The sequence below is a fragment of the Podarcis vaucheri genome, assembly GCF_965113315.1.
Source record: "Podarcis vaucheri genome assembly, chromosome: 14".
NCBI classification, from domain to species: domain Eukaryota; kingdom Metazoa; phylum Chordata; class Lepidosauria; order Squamata; family Lacertidae; genus Podarcis; species Podarcis vaucheri.
The window spans coordinates 31,934,325-31,956,867 of record NC_138752.1 but is presented as its reverse complement, the minus strand read 5'-3'; the positions used below and the strand labels follow the sequence as shown (position 1 = coordinate 31,956,867).

The window sequence follows — 22,543 nt, the reverse complement described above, 5'->3', positions numbered from 1 at the left end:
ACATGAAACCCCAGAAAGCAGCTGCCAGTCAGTGTAGAGGACTATCCTGAGCTAGGCTGAACACATTGACTCAGTCTAAGGGCAGCCTCCCCCCATTGATTCAATCTGCAAAGCTTCTGGTTCCCATAATGAATGGCACTTGACAGGTGAGCTTTAAATGAATCCATTAGGCTACCGGCATTTGCCCCCTTGTTTGTGCCGCCGTATCAGCCTCTCAAAGGACACTGTGGGGAAGCAGGTCCTGCCTTATCAGGAGCAGAGATAAAAACATTGCCTTCCGAACAGAGAAGATTGGCTTGGCAGAAGAGGCCAATTCACAAGAGGCTGATGGAAACCAATCTGAGGCGCGTAATTGACGCATTAACATTCTCATCTCCGCTGCCCCTGAGTCAGGAGAGGGTCCTTGACTGTGTCAATTACACAGAGAGAAACGCCAGGGCGTTCTAAGTCAGAGGGCCTCTCGGTTACCGAAAAGGCACCCAGGTCTTTCTCATTGATGCAAAAAGTCAGTCTGATTGATACCTTTCCCCAGGAACAGAGGACAAAATGAGAATGAATGTTGCTAATGTTTTCGCTGCACAGGTAGAGTGCTCCTGCCCAAAGCTGTTGTGAACAAGGCAAAATGAGCAACGGTGCTGCTCATTGCTGTCCAGGGTCAGGCTTAGGAGGAGTGGAGAAAGAATGAGGTGGGTAGTTAACTTAAAACTACCCACCCACCCACAATTGCTGCCCCAACAATCGGCACAAGTCTTGAATGAGCAAAACGTTATTTCTTGTGTTTTCATTGGGTAGCATTTGGAGACAGGTTGAATGAAGAAGTAGGGGCTGGACTAGAAGACTCATGGATTCCCTTCCAACTCTACAGTCTTCAGTGTGCTTTTCTGTGTTAAGTTACATCCTCAGGTTCAATAAGAAGCTTCGGTGGTGCTACTGTGTCTGGCCAACTGCCCACATTCAGCCTCTGCGTAAGAAGACACAAAATCATTCAACCTTTTTCAACAGTGGTCAACTGTCTTCAAAATGAGTTTGTTTTCATTGCATAAATACTGCTATTATGGGCCAGAATGACCCCCTGCCTCAGAGTCTTTGCCCTTGCAAAGCTATCACAACTCACAAAACCAAGCTTAAAGTTTCATTTTTGTTTTCATTCTCTCTCACACAAGCTGAGGCTGAACTGCGGAACTCATAGCAGATTGGAGGACCCCAGCTTGAGTTTTCTTCTCTTTCTTTACCATTCAGTGAACATTTGTGTGTGGTGTGTGTGTGTGTGTGTGTGTGTGTGTGTGTGTGGCCTTTGGGGCACTCGGGAACAGTGGCTGGAACTTCTCAGAAGGGCGTCCACGGCAAAGCTAGCAGTGCCACCTGCTGGCGCCTCTTTGGAAATGCACCTGGGGAATATGCCCCCCCCATCTTTCCCTTATCCATGTCCTCTTAACTCCTGGAGTGAGGGACCACAGGGGAACATGCAAATCTAGGATGCACCTGTGCTTATTGGAACACTGGATCCTTCATTTCTCTTTTTCGCTCCTCATCAGAATCGCCTTGTTTCCAGTGATGGTCATCCACAAAGGAGTATAGTGGAAGCAGCCTTGCATCAAGTCAGAACCTTGGTCTGTCTAGCTCAGTATTGCCTGCTCAGGCTGGCAGGGGCTTCCAGGGTTTCAGGTAGGAGTCTCCCCCTGGGGACTGGACCTGGCATCTTCTGCATGCAAAGCATTTGCTCTGCCTGTGAGCTGCAATAAGTCCTAAGCTAGGGAAGAGGCAGCCCACCTCCCTTTTTCTTAGCCCCCCTCCCAAATCTGGTATTCAGTGCTTTGGAACTTGGAGCAGTGGAAGCTTCTCCACTGGGACTAGTGCAGCCCTGTCCCACCAACCTCACTCTGCCCTCAGCCGGCTCACAGCTGCCTGCCTGCCTTCTTTCTTGTAACCAGTCCAGCCTGTTGGCCTCTTGCACAACTCAGCAGGTGGGAGGATGAGGACCAAACTAGAATTAGACATGCTTTGCCTCTCATTGGCTCTGGCACTGCCTAGTGTTGGGCTCCCTGCCTTCTGCCCTGTCAGTCTCAATGGGGACCAGCCACCACTGACCTGGAGCTTCTGTTTTTCTACTGCAGCTCATCATAGAAATGGTTTTAGTTGTCCGCTGCGAAGGTATCCTTCCCTAAATACAGTGGTACCTCGGATTACAGACACTTCGGGTTACAGACACTTCGGGTTAGAGACTCCGCTAACCCAGAAATAGTACCTTGGGTTAAGAACTTTGCTTCAGGATGAGAACAGAAATCATGCTCCGGTGGTGCGGCGGCAGTGGGAGCAGGGACGCGGACTTATAAAAAATATTGGGGGGGCCCGGGAAAGCTCATGAATAATAAATAAGCTCATGAATATGCAAATAAAGTGGTGCCGCCTCCTCGTGAGCGAATAGGGGAGAGCGTGCTGCGCCTATTAATCAGCTCCGGAGCGGAAATTGGGTGGAGCTTTTGCTCGGGAGGGAGGGCAGGAGGCATGCAGCCCGACCCTGTGCATTTTGGGCTGGGGGAGGGGCGGCGATGGCGCTCTGCTGGAGGGGCACCGGAGATTATTGGGGGGCGGAGCCCCCCCAAACGAATTTTTGAGGGGGCTCGGGCCCCCTCAAGCCCCATGGAGTCGGCGCCTATGAGTGGGAGGCCCCATTAGCTAAAGTGGTACCTCAGGTTAAGAACAGTTTCAGGTTAAGAACGGACCTCCGCAATGAATTAAGTTCTTAACCCGAGGTACCACTATACCTCCATCATTGCCACATCTCACTAAGATATTAAAATCAGCCTTTCCCAGCTGGTGGCCCTCCATATGTTTTGGAACATCTGCTGCTTTATAGGAGGTCATTTAACTGTCTCCATCCCCTGTGGATCTCTGGGCTTTTGCCCTGAGTTCCAGCCCTGGCTGTACTGCAGATTCTGTTAGAACAGGAGCCCCCCCCCAACCACAAACATCTAGGCATGTTTGTCAGCTCCCGGGGCAAGGCAAGTAATTTGCGCCCCCTAACCCGTGGATTTGCGCCCCCTAACCCTAACCCCCAGATGTTGCGCCCGGTGCGGCCGGCCCCCCCTGCACCCCCCATGCTACGCCACTGCATCTAGGTCTAGGAGGAATGGTGGTATACATTGTGATTTCAAAATTTGCACAGCAGATGGCAGTGTAGAGCCAGCTTTGCTTTTCAGCAGAGATATTAAAGGTGGATGATACTTTCAAAAAATATGTCTATTTTTTCCAGGTTACGGGTGGGACATACTCCTAAATTCTGATGACTTCTCGAATTGTTTCTTACATTTCTCCTCCACTTTTCCTCCAATGAGTTCAGGGTGGCCTCTATCCCTCTCACCTCCACATTCTAAACCTCACAGCAACCCTGTGATGCAGGTAAGACTGAGAGATGCCAAAACGATCAAATGGTTTGTGAATTTCCCTTAGTAGGGAAGGTTGCAATGCTTGAGGATTTTCAGTTTAAAGAAGTAAAAGGCAGGTAAGGGAGAACATGACAAGAGGTGTATCCGATTAAGCATAAATTCTACCATTCACTAACAGACTCTGGTACCCTCGATCTATGACAATACTATAACTCAGCAGGGGCGTCTGAGGAAGCTAAATGGTGGCAGATTCAGGACCGGCAAAAGCAAGGATTTCTTCACCCAGTTAAAGGGTGTCCTTGGAGGATCAAGCTTCTGTGAAGCCACTAAGGGGAGATCTGATGGATTTCCTTATTCCATGCACTCTTGCCCAGCCATTGCCATCATAACAACGTAAGAATTTTTCCTGCTAGATCCAGCACAATATCCTGTTCTCACATTGGACACCCAGATGTCTTTTTGGGAAACCCACAAGCAGGAGTGGAGGAAAGGGCGTGTGGTAGGGGCGGTCTGCCCCAGGTGTTATCACTGAGGGGGTGACAAAATGCCAGGCGGCACTCACCGCGGGGCCTGCAGTGCACCAGAGCCACACATCTCTCCTGGGACGCACTGCCCAAATGGTCCGCCCACTGCCTCCCCCCCCCCAGCTATAGGGTGGCTGAGCGGGAGTAGGCAGGCAGACTCTGGAGGCCCCACGGTGCGCCCCATCCCTATGGGTGACTCACCTCACCCCTGGGTGCGCCGCCCCAGGCACCCAAGCGGCTTCCTCTGCCGCTGCCCACAAGCAGGACCCAAGCACAAGGGAGTTCTCCCCTCCTGCAGTTTCCACCAACTAGTATTCAGAAGCATTGCTGCCTCCAGCTGTGGAGGCAGAGCACAGCCATTGCTGCTAGTAGTCATCAATAGCCCTCGCTTCCATGATTTTGCCTAATCCTCTTTTAAAGCCATCCAGGTTGGTGTCTGTCGCCGTCTCCAGTGACAGTGAGTTCCACAGTTTAACTGTTCTGCGTGAACAGAACTTCATTTTGTCTGTTCTGATTCTTCCAACATTTGGCTTCCTAGGATGCCCACGAGTCCTGGTTTTAAGAGGAAGGTGGGGGACTATTCTCCATCCGCTTTCCCCATGCCATGCATAATTTTAAGTCATCTGCAGTGTGCTGCATGCACCAGATATGCGTTGGGCAGCTGTACAGACCAGGGCTTCTAGAGTATCGGCCCCTGCCCTGTGGAACACATTCTTCATGCAAACTAGATTGTGACCTTTTTTGTAGTCTACCGCATCAGCACGTGAGCGGTACATACATTAATTATTATTTTTTTAAAAAAATGATAAAGAATCTGCAGCCTATCTCAGAGGGATGGCAGCATTTGACAGACAGAGGTCCAGCTCTGAGGGCCTTCTGGCAGTTCCCTCACTGCAAGAAGTGAGATTACGAGGAACCAGCCTTCTCAGTAGTGGCACCCGCCCTGTGGAATGCCCTCCCACCAGATGTCAGGGAAATAAACAACTATCTGACTTTTAGAAGACATCTGAAGGCAGCCCTGTTTAGGGAAGTTTTTAATGTTTGATGTTGTGCTTTTAATATTCTGTTGGGAGCTGCCCAGAGCAGCTGGGGAGCCCCGGCCAGATGGGCAGGGTATGAGTAATAAATTGTTGTTGTTGTTGTATAAAGGTAAAGGTACCCCTGCCCGTATGGGCCAGTCGTGTCCGACTCTAGGGTTGTGCGCCCATCTCACTTGAGAGGCCGGGGGCCAGCGCTGTCCGGAGACACTTCCGGGTCACGTGGTCAGCGTGACGAAGCTGCACTGGTGAGCCATCACCAGTGCTGCACACGGAAACGCCGTTTACCTTCCCGCTATAAAGCAGTACCTATTTATCTACTTGCACTTAAGGGTGCTTTTGAACTGCTAGGTGGGCAGGAGCTGGGAGCGAACGACGGGAGCTCACCCCACCGCGGGGATTTGAACTGCCGACCTTACGATCAGCAAGTCCTAGGCACTGAGGTTTTACCCACAGCACCACCCGCGTCCCTGTTGTTGTTGTTGTTGTATATACTTATTTAAAAATGTGTTTTGTTGCTTTTCCAGTAAATATTACGAGATTGAGAAAGCAGGACAAAGCCAGGGAGATCAAGTCCAAAAAGGATACACAGAGCATCAAGCCGTATCCATGAGAGGGGAACGCGATGGCCGAAGAGCAGCTGGTGTTTAGAATTATGCTTTTTACCAAGGAGATGGCTGTGATACAATCTTATGGAAAGATGAAACCCTATACAAAGAAAGGGTTGGGGAACAGATAAAGAGTCAAGAATCACTCATTGCAAGATAACAGCGCAGGGTTTTATTGGGTATTAGTCCTACTGAGAACAGAACCATTTCATTCAACGAACACAACTAATTTGGATCCATCAATTTCAAGGGGTCTACTCAGCACATCTATGGTATTTTATAGTTTTGTTTTTCACATTTTAATTTCCACCCATAGTTATAACTGTTCCCTCCATTTTATATACATTATAAAATGAAATAAATAACTGAAAAAGAACAGAAGGGACCATATCCTCAGGCTGACATGTATGAAGTTGGGAAGTGTATTTTTGGGAAAGGAGGAGAGGCAAGGATTAAAAGCAGGTCTATGTTACAACAGGAGCAGCGGTCAGGCATGGGGAGTCTTTCAGAAGCTGGCGCCTGTGGTATTCACTACAGCCAAATTTCCTCAGGAGTTGTGGAAAAAGATTAACCAGGCCCGCCCCAAAGAAGCAGGGTCGGAAATTTCCATATTCTCACGCCATTCCTTGCCACAGGTTCTGTGTTGCAGGAGAGAACTGGCCCAGGGCGTGATTGTGTCCCAGAATTGCACGTTTTTCTCGTGCCATGTTTGCAAAGACTGTCTTCGGCACAGTGGACAGGTTTTTTCCACTGGAAAAGAAGATCCCCAAAGGTTAAGTGAGAAAGTCTGTTGTAAAGCAGTGCAAATATTGGCTCTGCATAAATGCAGGATTGATTTGAAGGCAAGAGACTCTCTCTCTCTCTCTGCTATGACATGACATGGATTCTGCACTCTCTCCAAGCAGAGTTGCTTTGGGTTTAAAGTTTCCTCCAAAAAGCCTGCACAGCAGTGTTACTGAAGGAGCTGGTTCTCAGTTCAGCGGAAGGGCTATAGCTCACTAGGAGAGCATCTGCCTTGCATGCAGAAGGTCCCGGGTTCAATCCTCAGTGGCATTTTTAGAGAGATCCCCTGCCTGAAACCCTGGAGAGCTGCTGCCAATCTGTGTAGACAATACTGAGTTAGATGGGGCAATGCTCTAACTTGGTGCAAAGCAGCTTCCATGTTCAAACATTATGAGTGCCTGGATGGCCATGCCAGGAGCACATATAAGAAAAAAAGAAGGCATACGATGGACTGACTGGGCACAGTGGTGCAATTAGGTAATTTTTACAGAGTGGATTTTATGATCTTATGCCCCACCTCCTTCAATACCTTTAGTTCAGAGCTTTCCAAATTGTGTCACGACACACTGGTGTGTTAAGAACTGGAGGTGATATTTAAAGGGAGAAGGCGGTCTGCACGCACTTAAGGACACCTCCACCTGCCTTTGTTGAGTCACCTGGCAGAGTGGGGTTTCAAACCCTGGTCTCCCAGGTCATAGTCAAGCACTCTAACCATTTTGCCACACTGGCTCCCTGCATAGGAAGCTGGAGCAGAGGAACCTTCCTTGAAACGAGGCATTGATCCATCTAGATCAGTATGGTCAACACTGACCGGCAGTGGCTTTCCCCAGCCATACCAGGAGATGCTGAGCAAAGAACCTGGGACCTTCTATCACTGCTGCTGCTTCTTCTTCTTCCTGGCAAGCAGTAAAAAACTGGGGGGGGAGGGGCAGGGGCGGTTCTTGAGCACTTAATAGACAGGCATACTTCATTGGTATTTGCCCTTGTTGCGTCTCAAGTTGGATGAGGCTGACCCAGGGGATGGCTTTCAAGCCGAGAGTTGACCCACCTTTTTGTCCCAGCCTAGCTGTCAACCATGGGTATGCAGCGGTGGCCTGACAAGGTGACATTTCACAGCACGGTTTTAAAAAGCCGGAAAAACTGGCTTTCATTTTCTTCATGCGTGAAACGATCTCCCAGCTTTGCAACAAGAATGCTCCGGCGTGAGGAATCCGGTTTCTCTCTCTCAACCCCTGAGCTGTGGCTCTCTTAAAACGGATTATCCTCCATGGCCTTCAGCCTTTTGCTCAGTGGGATCCTCAACTCTTCCCAGTAAATCTCTTCTGCATTAAGTCCGTGGTATTAGTCAGAGGCCATGTGGTGTCCCGGAGGCCCTAATGATAACCAAACCAAGAAGCCTCATTTGCTTCTGTGAGGCTTTATTGAGGTGTGCTTGAAGCCGCCTCCTTGTGTGTGTCCCCCCTGCCCCCCAGCGCAGCAAGCAAAAACACCAAACACCAACTCCAGGAGAAGAAAAATGGCAGGAAACCCAGCCGTGGCCGTACTCTGAAAAGGTGGTGCCTTTTCCCTGACTCAAAATTGCAGAACGTTCAAAGGCAAAGCGGCAGGGAACCTCTTTCAAGCGCTAATTTTGTTGCCATTATGTTCCTTTTGTGAACAAAAGCAAATTTTCTGCAGGTAGCCCTTTGCGGAGGCAGGAAAGATTTGGGAAACCTTCACTCTGAAGGGGAGGGTTAAAACATATGTTCAGTTCCCAGCATCTCCAGTTAGGGCTGGGAGAGACTCCCTGTGTGAAACCCTGGAGAGATGCTGCCAGCCAGTGTTGGCAATACTGAGTGAGCTAGATGGGCTGTTGGTCTGATTCTAAGTCAGCTAGAATATTTCAAGGCTGCTTCAGAAAGGAGAGGAGAGCCCGCCCATTTCAAGTGCCCTTTCGAGATGATTCAGGGGTTACTCCTTTTTTTGAGGAAGCCCCAAAGTTATGGCGGCAGGGGAAATCCCAAATGGCATCCTTCCCGCTGAACTAATCAACATGGACCCCCCCCAACCAGCTCCATGTTCTCTTATGAAATACAGTGGTACCTCGGGTTAAGTACTTAATTCGTTCCGGAGGTCCGTACTTAACCTGAAGCACCACTTTAGCTAATGGGGCCTCCTGCTGCTGCCGCGCTGCCGGAACATGATTTCTGTTCTCATCCTGAAGTAAAGTTCTTAACCTGAAGCACTATTTCTGGGTTAGCGGAGTCTGTAACCTGAAGCGCATGTAACCTGAAGCGTACGTAACCTGAGGTACTACTGTACCCCTTGAAATTAATGGGACAAATGAACAAGACCACTCAACTTATGTATGGCGTGATGACTTGGTCATTCCTGGTACCTGTAAGGCTGAAGGGGGATCTAAAACAGTTTTAAACAAGATAAATCAACCAGTCACATCCTAGGCTTGAGCCTGTGACCTCCTGCATGCACTCTGCTGCTGCGGCGGGGCTCTTTATGCAGCCAATGGGGTCCTGGTGGTGCATAGAGAGAGAGATAAAACTTTATTCGCGTTAGCCAATGGCCATAGCAACAGTAAAACATTACAGCATATGTAGAAAAGGAAATTTGATATAAAAGCACAATTTAAAGTCCTGGATCAGCAGTCAGTTAGTGGCCCTTATTCTGATTGCCCCTGCTATGAACCTAGCAACCTTTACTGTTATCTGCTTATTTTGATCTGATAGAAGAAAGGGCATTGTGGCAGTGGTTGAGCGCCCTGGGATGGTTAGTATGAGTGGGGTGATGATCTCGTTCCTCAGGTCTTTGTAGAGTCCTGGTGGTGTATATAGGGGAAATGTAAGAACATCAGAATAGCCTGCTTGCTGGATCAGGCCAAAAGCCCAGCTAGTCCAGCATCCTGTTCCCAAAGCTGCCAACCTGATGCCCATGGGAAACAGTCAAGCAAATCCTGAGCTCAGCAGTGACTCTCTCCATTCATAGTACCAGCAGCAACCCCCGATGATGCCATCCTGCCCTGGGAACTGGAGATGCCCTATATAGCACTGTGGCAAGCAGCAGCCACAGATGTAGCCTCATCCTCTATTGATTGGTCTAATCCCCTTCTGAAATGAAGTGCCCCACTGGATCCCTGTTTAGGGAAGCTTTTAATGTTTGATGTATTACTGTATTTTAATATTGTGTTGGAAGCCACCCAGAGTGGCTGGGGAAACCCAGACAGATGGGCGGGGTATAAATAAATAAATTATTATTATTATTATTAAGATGCATGATGCCTCTAGTAGCGGAGGCACGGCGATAGTGGACAGATAAGTTTCTTTCCCTCTGTCTTAACACAGGAACTAGTGGACACCCAATGATTCAGGGCAGTTAAAAGGGTTTGTTCACAGTGTCTAGTTGAACATTGGAACTTGCTCCTTCAGGAGCAAATGATGGGCAACTACGTGGGTGACTTTAAGAGGGGGTTAGAGAAATTCACAGAGGAGAGGGCTATCGATGGCTACTAGCCACAAGGGCTATGCGCTGCCTCCACAGTCAGAGGCAGTAATGTTTCTGAATACCAGTTGCTGGAAACCACGGGAGGGGAGAGGGCTATTGTGTCCTAATCCACTGGGGCACTTGGTTGTCCACTGTGGGAACAGGAAGCTGGGCTAGATGGGCCACTGGCCTGATCCAGCAACTTCCTCTTATGTTCCTGTTTCGGGAAGCTCTTCATGTTTGATGTTGTTGTTGCTTTTCCTGTAATTTTGTTGAAAGCTGCACAGAGTGGCTGGGGCAACCCACACAGATGGGCAGGGTATAAGAAATAAATTTTGTTGTTGTTGTTGTTGTTGTTACTACATAGCCATGACTAGTAATCATTTGAAAACCTTGTCTCTCCACACATCTCTTGCAAATGTGTGCTAGATAAAGGCACTTTTAAAAAGACCAACAAAACGAATTAACTTTTGAAAACCAAATTGGTGGAATCCTACTAAATGCATAATGGCTTGGCCTGCAAATCAGGATGATCTGGGTACAAATCTTGCCTATTTCAGGCGCCCTCCCTTAAGGCAAGTCTCTCTCAGCTCCGCTCCCAGCAGCAATGCTTATATACTGTATACTTTTAGTTGTATTTCTATTCCCTTTTCTGCTGTAAACTGTAATTTTTATAGTATAGTACATTTAAACTGTGTTTTATCTTATCTGTGTGTTGCCAGAGAACAATCCTGTTGTGTGGCCTTATTTAAATCTAGTAAGCAAGAAAATAAAATGTGAAAGCCTTTGAATATGAGACAGATGTCAGGCATTATTATTTTAGAATGCAGTGGCTGTAATAATCAGCAAGTGAAGTGAATATTGGAAACATGAAGGGGATACCTCCAATCCTGTACACCAGCAGTAGCTGACCTGGCACTCTGAAGCAGTTTTGGACTACAACTCCCATCAGCCCCAGCATCCTAAGACTGTGCTTCCTTGGGGTTGATGGGAGTTGTAGTCCCAAACAGCTGGAGGGCACCGAAGGTTAGCAAAGGCACATGCCTAACTCAGTCCCGTTCCCACTGCATGCCAATGAAGCAAATGCGGAGTAAGCGTAGGCTCTCTCCCCTTTCTATCCAGTGCGGTCCAAGTGTTTTCAACTATAACTCCCATCATTCCTGGCTGATGGGAATAGCAGTCCAACAACATGAGGAGGGCACCATCTTGGCAAAAGCTGCACCCCCTTCCCCCCTCTTTCTTCCCGGTACATTTTTGCGCCCCAAAACTCTTAAAGATCCAGCCCTGCCTAGGAATTCTTCCTGCTCCGAATACTCCCCGCCTCGCATCTCAAAAGGGTGGCTGCGAAAAGACGGGGATGGCGCTTTGCACGAGGCCAGAGGCACGCTTTGCTCCCCTTTCTGCTGGGCGGCTGCTTCACCCGGAGTCCCGAGGCCGGCCTTCGAAAAACTGGTTGGGGGTCCGGGGAGAAGGGCTGCCTTGCCCCAACGAACTCCGCCGCCCCTTTTAATTCATCCCAGCACCAATAGTTCTAACCCAGCCGCTTCTCCTGACCCCGCCGGCATCTGGGGGTCCTTTGCCCAGGCTGCCCTCGGGGGGAAGAGAGAGGTTACTGCAGGAGGAAGAAGAAGGGGGGACCCCCTCCCTCCCCATCTCTGGAAGGTTCCGGGTTGCAGCCTGGAGGAGGCGGGAGGGCGCAGCTGCGCCTTCGGCCTGCGAGCGCTCAGGGGGGCGCCGTCCGCTCGCTAGCTGGCCCATCGGTGCGCCGCCGCCGCAGCTTCCAGGGCCGGGCGCCTGGTCGTCGTCGTCGTCGCGGGCGCAGGCGGGAGGGTCGGGATGGTCCCTCGGGGCGGCCCAGCGGCGGCGACGCCCCCCTAAGGGCCGCCCCCTCGCCGCTCTCCGACCGTCGGAAGCGCCTGGGGCGCAGGAGGAGGCGGCTCGGGCGCTGCTGCCGCGGTTGCTGCTGCATAGGCTGCGGGCTGGCCGGCCGGCCATGGCCAAGGAGCAGGACGCCGAGGCGGCCGGGGCGGCGTCGGCGGCCGCAGCCGGGGCGGGAGGCCCCCCCGGGAGCCGCGCTCGCCAGCCGCCGCCGCCGCCACCTCTGCAGCCGCGCCTCTGCCACATGCTGAAGGGCGACAACGGCTACGGCTTCCATCTGCACGGCGAGAAGGGCAAGAGCGGCCAGTTCATCCGCAAAGTGGAGCCCGATTCGCCGGCCGAGGCGGCGGGGCTGCGCGCCGGGGACCGCGTCGTCGAAGTCAACGGGCTCAACGTCGAGAAGGAGACGCACCACCAGGTCCGGGGAGACGGTGGGCGCTCGGGGTGGGGTGGGGGTCGTCAGGAAGCCCCAAGGCTCAGCCGCAGTCTGCCGGTGCTGGTAGGGGTGACGGTGAGCCTCCAGGCTCAGGCGCAGTCTACCGTTGCTGAGCACCTGCGACACCAGAGGGCTCAGGTGGGGCTTCCCCACGGAGGCTTGGGTGGACCTTCCTTGCCACGACCTGGCAAGGCACTTCTGACTCCTAGACTGGCATCTGTTTTAGTTTAACAACAGCGTTTGGGAGAAGAGGTGTCAATTAGTTAAAAGCAAGGCATCAATTAATTAAAAGCAGGATGTCAATCAACGGAATCGATCGATGCTGGCAACCGCCTATGTGGTGGCCTGATGGAACCTCCTGAGGCCACGCAGTCTACCTCTAAATGATGACAGCCCCCTGGGGGCAAAGAGCGGGAGCTGGCTGGCACCTTCGGAGACCTTAGAGGTGTCCAAAGCTGTGGGCTAGGGACTCTTAGCCTGATCCAACCTGCTGACTTCTGGATGGGGCTGGGGTGGACTTGGAGTGCCAGATTGAGGGGAAATGCCCTTTTGGGGGAGCAGAGGTGAAGGCAGGCCACCAAGATAGGAGCCAAAAGGACTGTTCCCATCCTCCTGCTGCTCTGGGACTGCCTGATAAGGGCTTCCAAACCAGCTTGCTTGCTCTTGCTGGTAGATATGTGCGAAGGAGGGACCCACCTTCAGTGCCCCTTTCCTGCCCTGGCTCTCAGGGTTTTCAGTTAGGAAGCTGCCTTGTACTGAGTCAGTCCATTGGGTCCGTCTAGCATAGTGTTGTCTGTAATGATTGGCAGCAGCTCTCCAGGCTTTCAAGGAGGGTTCTCTCCCAGCCCTACCCGGAGATGCTGGGGATTGAACCTGGAACCTTATGCATGCAAAGTGGACATGGTTGTGGACCTCCTAAGGAATTCTTAGTTATGTGTACTTGTGTAGGTGCTGCAGCAGATACAGGTTCCTGGAAGCCTGTAAGGTTCTTGCGGCTGCAAATGTTTTCAGGCGTGCAAGCCCAACACCTTAGGTAATGTTGGAACGTAATGTTGGAATGTAGGAAGCTCACGCCAAGTCAGACTATTGATCAAGTGGGATAGCTCAGTGGCAGAGTACCTGCTTTGCATGCAGAAGGTCCTGGGGTACAATCCTCAACAATGGCATTTCCAGGTTAGGTTGGGCATGTCCCTGTCTGCAACCCTGGAGAGCCTCTGGCAGTCAGTGTGGACAGCACTGACCTGCAGCCCTTCCCCAAAGATCTGAGAATGTGGGAAGCTGCCTTATAATGAGTCACACCTTTAGCTCAGTATTGCCTACACTTACTGGCAGTGGCTCTTCAAGTTTTCTGGAAGGGAGGCTTTCCCAACCCTACTCAGAAGAGGCTTTAAGTGACCCTTCGTACGGGTGCCTGACACTCACTCTATCTATTTGGTTGCCACGACTTGTTCGCTGGATGGATGTTTTGGATCTGCCAAGCTGGGTGCCACAGTGTCCCTTTTGACAAATATACCCCCCCCAGGACCACTCTGTGTCTCTTGAGATTGGTGCTCTAGTGAATGCCTGAGGCTTGAGCTCTGGATCATCGTGGTGATCCAAAAGAATTAAGCTGGGCAGGCAATTTCGTTTGCAATTTTGTTCCAATAACAATTTTTGTTGATGCTTGTCCAAAGATATGCAAAAGTTCATACCCAGTACAAAGTATCTTTTTATAATACTCCAGAATAAAAGAAATGCTTTTGAAATCTAATCTAAAAAGGAACGGAAGCAAAAATAAGAAAACAAAGGAACATAAAATAAAGAGAAAAAGGAAATAAAATGAAAATTTCACATGCAGTCATGGTCACTCCTTCTTGGAATGCATATCGTGAAGCTAGGGCGAGTATAGAAAAAGAGCAGTGATAGCAACTGAGGTTTTTAGGCTAAGTATTTGCTCTTATAAACAGAGATTTTATCCTGTAGGACTTTTTTTGGCTTAGACAGAAAGGCAGCTAAGTACTGTGGTGAATTGTGAATGGTGTAGAGAGCAGCCGGCACCAGCTTGGCGGCTTCCAGATGTTGTCTGACTTAATCTGTTGTAGTCCAGCAACATCTGCAAGCACCAGGTTGGTGACGCTTAGCACAGCGTGAGTGAGTAGAGAGAGAATCTCAAAATGTTAGTTTTGGGGTTGGCACCTGGCGGTCTCTGGGCAAAATCTGCCCCGCTCCCTGTTTGGCGCCATTTTGCCTCTCGGTTACCAAGCCAGGGAGAGCACAAGTTGGATGTAGATGAGCAGTGTCTGTGGAAATGAGGTGTTGCAGCAGGACAGTAGGGTGTTGGCTGTGTCCTCACCTTCCTTGCCAAGCCTGGCTCTCAAGTGAAATTAGTTTCTGACAGAATAACCTAAGAAGAGCCTGCTATGAATTTGTCCAGTCCTCTTTCGAAGCCATCCAAGTTTATGGCCGCCATTGTATCTTCTGGGAGCAAATTCCACAGTTTAACAATGCTAACTGTGCAGAGAAGTACTTTTTTGAAACTGTCCTGAATCTTCCAACAGTCAGCATTGGATCAACATTCAGCTGACCTGGGCACCAACTCTTGGGATTATCTAGATCCACTTGGTTCAGGATTCAAGAAGTGGTAACTTCGCACTGTATGAAATACCTGCATTCAGTTGGTCAGACTTATTTGCTGGAAAACATAGGTCATCACAAAAATGCAAACAGGATAGATCACTTTAGCACAGGTGGCCCCCAGCAGATGAGCCACCATGTTGTACAATAGGGGTCGCCAACCTAGCACCCACATGCGCCATGGCACCCATGGGTGCCTCTGGGCAGGTGCCCCAGATTCTGAGCTTTCTTTCCTTTCTTATCTATTTAAAAAAGTAAGTCTCCAGCCCTCCTAGAAAGAAAGTTATGGAGTAAAATGTGCAGGCACTTTCTAAGTGATTTCTATGAAATGATTGTGGTGTGGCTTACCTTGTACATTTTCCTTGGTACCGAGGGATGCTCCCTGTTGCTATTGGACAGCAACAGCGTCAGGCAAGACAATATGGTCAGGCAACCACGTCTGAAGCTGTAGAAGTGAGAAGTCAGTGGACAGGCAGAGATCAGAGGTGACAGTGGCAGTGATGGGGTGAATGGGAATGTTTGTAGGAGAGTCTTTCTGTTTGAGCTGGAGAGAGTAGCTATGCCTTGCTCTGAGTGTAGATACCAAAACACCGGTAATTAGAACTTGTATTTATGCCCTTTTAAAATGTGTTGTGGAAGAGAAGGTTATTGGGTTGTCTTTTTTGGGGGGGGGGGGCTATTGTTATGTATTTTCTGATTTCTGTATTGTGATCTTATGTTGTGAACTGCCCTGAGATCCAAGGGTATAGGGTGGTATACAAAGAAACAAGCAATCAAATCAAGCCCCAAAGAGGATCTGAGAGGTGATCAGCTGCTCTCTTGCATCACAAAAATGACCAGCTTCCCTTGCTTTGCTGAGGAACTTACTCCCGCCAAAGCCCAGTTGCTTCCAGGAGTGTGGAGGCCTTTGTCTTTGACCCACCTCTGCTACTGCCTTACTCTGTGGTCCTGGCTTCTGTTCACTTCCCTTGGCCTGCTATGTGTATTGCTTGTGTTTTTGCAAAGCTCCTTGAATAGCTCTGCGTTCCTTCTGATCCTTCATTGCAATTGCTGCACAATTGAAACATTTACTTGCTCTGCGGTTGAGCTCGGAGGCCGTCTTAATGGGAAGGAATGAGCAGGCTGGAATCTGCGTCGGAAATCAGGTTTTAGGATTTGTTTTGTTTTGTTTTCAAGCCACGGGGGTTTCCTGTCGTTTGTGCATGTAGGAGTTGAGCTGGATTGGCAACGTTCTTCTCTAACCCTCTAGCTCAGGTGAATTAGTTGCACAAAGCATAAAGCATGAATGCCTCTGTGGAAATTTTCATATTGGTAGATGAACGCAGGCTTGCAAGTAACTGCTCGCCTGGGTCGGCTGCAGTAAGCAAGAGGTGTCCTTAGGCGAACAAGCAACGGAACTTTTGCAAACTGGAAGAAGAGGCGAATAGGTCATTCCTACCCCCTACTTCTCTGGGGCCATAAATGGTATGTGTCACCAGGTGGCTGATGCAAAGTGGCTCTGAAAGGGAGCAGAAGGCCTGGCTGGCACTCGCATCATTGCTCTTCCAGCAAGCGTATGATTGGCAGTGCCTGGCTCATTGACTCTGGAGATTGCAGGCAGGAAGGATTTTCCAGCTCCCTGGCTCAGTTTAGTTAGTTCATTTTAAGATGGGCTGCACTCTGTAAATTTCACACCGTGGGCATTCTGTCATCCACAGAGACTGGCTGCGTAACCTTGTGTTCAGGGTAGATGAATGAAGAGGCACTTAGGTCCTCAGCATCGTTTGTCATTTGGTACCTTGGTGACTGGACAGTGTCCTCTCTGAGAAGCTGCATGTGGGCAAATGCAAGAGCAAATGGCTGGCACGGGCTGCCATCGCACCTCTTGACCATGCAGGCAGGGCCCCTGGCAGTCTCTGCTGGTCTGCCTGTCATGCTTTTGCACAGCTGGGAAAAGCATTCAATGAGCAGAGCAGCATAGGGGAAATGGACCCTCTCTCTCTGGTTACTAATTGCCTAAGGGGCCTCCTGGGATGATCTCTTAGCACGTGGGCAGGTACATGCTTGCAAGAGGTAATCCTGCACAGCCTTTCCCCAGTTTCCGCCTTCCCCAGCCTAGTGCCCCCCAGATGTTTTGGGCTACAGCAACTCACGTCACCCCCAGTTTCATGCAGTCATTGAGGGCACCAGGTTGGGGAAGGCTGTTCTCTCTAATATTTGCTTAACTTCCATAGATTTTAACACTGTGCCATCTGCTATGAATTTTGGAAAGCTGTTTGTCCATCTGTTCTTTTATGCATTTGGAAACATTCTTAAGATACAGTGAGCAGATTTTGCATGTTCGCCCCTGAGATCAAGGAGCAGGGTTTTAGCTATTTTTGGGTACCATTGGATGCCACTTTGTATCCAGAGGACTGATCTTTTCAAAAGTGTACCAATTTCAATCACTGAATCGATCGATCAATCAATCAATCAATCAATCAATCAATGTTTATTATGGCAAACAGCCGGAATATTTAAACCATAATTTCTGCATAATTCTCTGCATAAACAATAAAAATGATTGATCTGTGGTTTAACAACAATCACTGATTTAACAACTGCACTGTTTGTTTGTTTTTGGTTTCTTCAAATTCCTGAGCCACCTGGCTAACAGGTTTCCCCTGTACCAAAGGTAGCCCAATTTACTGCCATTAACAGTGTCCAAACATGCTGCTCCATCTTTCCTTAGTATAAGACCATCTCTGTAAGGTAGCATGAGATTGTGAGCCCCGCTAGGTCAAGCAAGTCCCCACTTAGCCCAGCATCCTGCTTCCTACAGAGGCTTGCAAGGTGGTCTCAGGAAACAGATAAGCAGAGAATGTAGGCAGCAGCCTGCTTCTATGGTCGTTTGCCTCAGCATCTGGCATACTCAGGTAGACTTCCTCTGAACATGGAAGTTCCAGTTAGCTGTAATTAAGAACATCAGCTGGACCGGACGTTAGGCCTGTCCAGTGTAGCATCATCCCATTGTAGCCAAACAGATGTCTCCAGGAAGGTCAAAAGCAGGTACCTGAGGTACCTCAGATGAAGGTATGCACCTCTCAGATTACAGAATCCTGTTCCAAAATACCACCCTGGACTGTCTGTGGATTTTGCTAAAATTGTCCCCCTCCCCCAGCCTCAGTTGAATACACTCTGAAGTTTCCTGCCAAATCCTTGCGTAGAGGATCCTGAGAGCTGGTTGGAAAAGTTGCAAAGTAAAATTGAGTCAAGGACAGATATAAAGCGTTACAGCTTGAGTTATGGGTCCGTGGCATGTCCGTCTGCGCACTGTTTTTGATAGCTTGGGGGGGGGAGGGAAACTTATATAACTGCACTGGGCAAGCACAGAATTTGGATAAGGTCGCATCTGCCAACATCATCCCCAGCCCGTGGAAGCTAGAGATGTCACAGCTGGTTGTCTTGTCTTGAAGGTGTTACAGTGACGCACCAGAACCAAAGTAACCTCAAAGAACCAGTAGACATACCTTTAACTTGCCTTGTCCACCAGTTTGGTTCTTTCTAGTGAATCAACTAAATATTTAGTGGATTAATCTTAGGTAGGTCTTGCAGTCATACTTTTCTGTTAGCTGAAAGTTCTCCAATCCTTGCACCACCCCACCAAATCCTCGAGTTTGCAAGTCTGTCCCATGCCCCTCCACTTTTTTCCACCCTGCTCCCTACACTCTGTCCTGAAATCCAGAAAGTGAATGCATCACAGCTCTGCTCCACTATGGTGCCAGTGTGGTGTAGTGGTTAGAGTGTAAGACCAGGACCCGGGAGTGACCAAGGTTCAAATCCCCATTTGGCCATGGGGCTTGCTGGGTGACCTTGGGCTGGTCACAGCCTCCTAGCCTTTTTTTCTTTTTCTTTTAAAATTAATTAATATTTTAAAGCTTTTCAGTTGTACAAAATAAAGGGTGGGGGGAGAAAGAGAAGAAACATAATACAATATATGGTAACAGATATATGATTCTTATCTATGCTTAATACATATATGCCTATTAATATACTATGTTTTGTATAAACTTGTTCCAAATATCAGTATATTTATCTATTTTTTAAAAAATAACTATACTTTTCAGATATATACATTTCATTGATTTTCCAATCATTTTGACATTTTAAAATTTGACTGCCTTCCCCCTCTTTCTGCAGTTCTTTAAATTTATTTTTAATACCTTTTGCATATCCAAATTAACATAACTTACTCATTTATTTACTGTATTTTTCCGTTTATAAGACATCTCCATGTATAAGATGCCCCCTACTTTTGGGTACTCAAAAATACACAGTCCACCCTTGGCACTATCCATGTCCCCTAATTTTTGACATTTTTTTAAGGGGAAAAAACCTAGTCTTATACATGAAAAAATATGGTATCTTCTTTAAATATATACTCTTATGTAACTGCAGGTTGTTACAATAATTCTGCCAGTGTTTTTATCTGTTTACAGTTTATCTGTAAATATTCAATAAACCATTTCCATACTTTTATAAAAAGTTTTATAAAAAGTTTCTTTATCAGCATATTTAGCCAAACAAACCCTGCATCTATGTTGCGAGTGCTGCCGTGCCTTCAATCCATTGGTTAAAGATAACCATTGGTTAATAGCAGGCTTCTTCAACCTCAGCCCTCCAGATGTTTCGAGTCTACAATTCCCATCATCCCTGACCACTGGTCCTGCTAGCTAGGGACCGTGGGAGTTATCGGCCAAAAACATCTGGAGGGCCGAGGTTGAGGAAGCCTGGTTAATAGGCTAGATTAGCTCAACCTGCCTCAAAGGGTTGTTGTGAGGATTCGCTGGAGAACCACAAATGCCACCTTGAGCTCCTTGGAGGAAAAAGCTGGGATATAAACGCAGCAAATAAATAAGCACAACGCACCAGGCATACGGTTTGCTCTCGGCAGAAATTCTGTAGCCGTAATTGCTTGGTTTCCGCCCCTGGGAGTCCCTGCTCATATCTGTTTTCTTCCTTTCCTGCCCATTCTTCTCCAGGTGGTGCAGCGCATCAAGGCTGTGGAAGCAGAGACTCGCTTGCTGGTGGTGGACAAAGAGACTGACGAGTACCTGCGGAGCCTGCAGCTCACTTGCACCGAGGAGATGGCCCGCACGGGCATCGTGGCAAACCCCGAGGTGTCGCCGGTCAAGCCGACTGCAAGCGACAACAATGGCGAGGCCTGGAAGCCCCAGCTGGACCTCAGCAACCGAAACCTCAAGAGGCACAAGCAGAGCTTGAGCTCGGAGAGTGGGAAGAAGGTAAGGCCAATTTCGGGCGCATTCGGAGGGTCGTGTGGGTCTAACTCTGAGCAGCCAGAGGTTTCTGGGTTGCTCTGGACTTTCCAGGATGGTGGCAGCCATGCGCAAGTGTGATTTATATTTCTCCGCTTAAAGCACACTTGCATCACTTTAAGTTATGGCTCCCCTCAAAGCATCCTGGGAGCTGTAGTTTGTCAAACACGCTGGCTTCACAGAGCTGCAGTTCCCAGCACCCATTGCAAACGACAGTTCCCATGAATGTTATAGAGTGGTATGAGAGCACACTTTGAAGGCATGCGCAGCATGCCTGACTGAGTTTGCATTTAAAGAGGAAGCTACCAAATTTGCAATTTCTGAAACAACATGCGAAACAGAGAGCAGACGGCCTTTGAAATTCTGGATTTTGCAAAGCAGTTTTCCGGCCAAGTTATGAGTATACTTGCATGCATAGAAATGCCCCTCTTGGTGAAAATAAGATGCAAAAATGCATTGTATTGGGGGAATTGTATTGCAAAAAAATGTGTACTTTGGGCAAAATTGCATACAATGATGTGGATATCGGGAGAGATCAGCACTGAAATGCATGACGGATTTTCATGAGGACTAGCCAAACTTATATGGAAATGTGTAGATGTTAAGGTTGTGGAAATGAGCTGCTGAAAGAGGCTGAAATAGTCAGATTCTCCCATCCCTTGCCCAGCCACTAAAAATGCCTGATTGTGTTTCTCTTCGGCTGGAGGTGGCAGATGGACTTGCTTTGAAGGAATGCAAAAAGGCTGGCCGGGTGGGTGGGTGGCTAGGGGCACCCAGCAGCATTTTGACTGGACATTGGGAGTGAGTGTCAGGACTGTGATGAATACACAGCAGAGGGAGGTTTTTAGTTGGGCTTTCCTGCACCAGGGAGGGGTGTGGTGGTGGGAGGGATAATCTGGCATTAGCGGAAGGGGAAGGGTTAGGGGAATGAAGTGGTCCTTAGTTACTCTGTGGCAAATGAGGTCAAGATGTGTCTTTAGGGCTCTATTTACAGGCGCCTGGGGTCATGCCATCAGCAGATTCTCTAGGCTGAAAAGGGGGGTTAAGATATTAACTCCATTAATTCCGACCTCATGGCATGCGAGATGGAAGGTGTGCCCATTTGGTGGTTTGTAGCAAAACAGGCAGGCAAAACGGGAATTCTGCGACCACGAAACCCAGATTCTGTGTCCTGAATAATTGTGAACCTGGATAGCTCAGTTGGTTGGAGTTGGTTGAAGGGAAGCTAAGCAGGTTTGCAAAAGTTTGCAGACAGTTTTGGATTGGCTCTCGATAGAGTAAAGGGTATTTGTTTGGGTGTGGGCAGAAGGAACTACATGGATAACTGAAGCCCCAACATTTGTTTGAAGTATTGTTCCCCCTCCTCCTACCCAGACTTGCAAAACTTCTTCTGCATCAGACATCACTCACCTTGGTTCTATGCAAATGTAATTAAATTGGAGAAATAAATGACAACAATAATAAAACAAGTCAGAATTGCTACCTAGCTGAGAAACTTGACAAAAAATTTCCTCTCTTCATTTAAATTTCCTGTATTGGAAATGGTTTTTCATAGTGGTGTTTAGACAGGCAGCCTTGTTTTTTTTAAAAAAAACAGCCTCAATGTGGACTAGTGATTTGTGAGCTCTTCTTTGAAATACAGTTAAATTTACAGAATAATCCTATCCATATATGCCTGGCCTTTGCATAGGCCTTTGGGTTTGTGTGCAAGAGAGAGGTGTATTGAGGTTTTGGTTGCTGCTGTGTTTTAATTTGTATTTTGAATCCAGTTGTTTTTTTAAAAAATGCTGCTTTTCATATTATAGTTAAATTTGATTCTGAAATGTGTGCATTTCTGCCCTGGGACCTTTGGGTGATGGGCAGATTATTATTTGAAATGAGCACATGAATAAATATTTTAACGGGGCTTGCTCCCAGGCAAGGGCAGACAGTCTTGCACCAGGTACGTCTTAAACCGGTCGAGAACCCTACTGATTTTATAGGTGTCTTTGCATTGTAACGAGCCCCAGGCCAGGAGCCCTGATAACCTCAGGCAAGGGCATGTAGCTCAGCTCCTGAGAATGCCGTCATGTTCCCTTGACTCCTTTACAAATACACTTCCGCTCTTGCTCTGCGCAGGATTTTGAAAAAGAGAAAAAGCAACAGCGAACAGAGAGGGTCACCATCAGGTCAGGTTTATAAAGCTTAAATTACAGCTGCTGCGAAACACCTTATTAGAGAGACCCTGGGGCAGGATCTGCAGCCTTCCCAGCACTAATTAGCCACTTGTGATGTTTTCCAGGGGAGTGGGTGGAAATCGCTCTCGCATTTTGCGAATGGATCGCTAAGGGGAAGGGAAGCACCAGCCCCTCTCCTGAGTAAAGTTGAACTCATGGCAGTGTGTACCCCACTACAGTGGTACCTTGGTTTAAGAACAGCTTAGTTTATGAACAGCTTGGATTAAGAATGCTTCAAACCCGGAAGTAGGTGTTTTGGTTTGTGAACTTTGCCTTGGAAGCAGAACATGTTCC

The 22,543-nt window shown here is 48.5% G+C and overlaps 1 protein-coding gene across 2 annotated transcripts in view; it reads left to right on the top strand.

Annotated features, from left to right (window-relative positions):
- The first annotated feature begins 11,670 nt into the window (after positions 1–11,670).
- The window catches only part of NHERF2 (NHERF family PDZ scaffold protein 2), a 60,680-nt gene continuing 49,807 nt past the window's right edge, over positions 11,671–22,543 (top strand). The window contains exons 1-2 of one of the 2 annotated variants that reach the window (XM_082199019.1): positions 11,671–12,108; positions 19,740–20,000. In XM_082199019.1, the coding sequence (XP_082055145.1) occupies positions 11,806–12,108; positions 19,740–20,000 (564 nt within the window). In that variant the 5' untranslated portion in view covers positions 11,671–11,805. The remainder of the gene's footprint in view (positions 12,109–19,739; positions 20,001–22,543) is intronic. The other variant, XM_082199018.1, reaches the window with a different exon arrangement.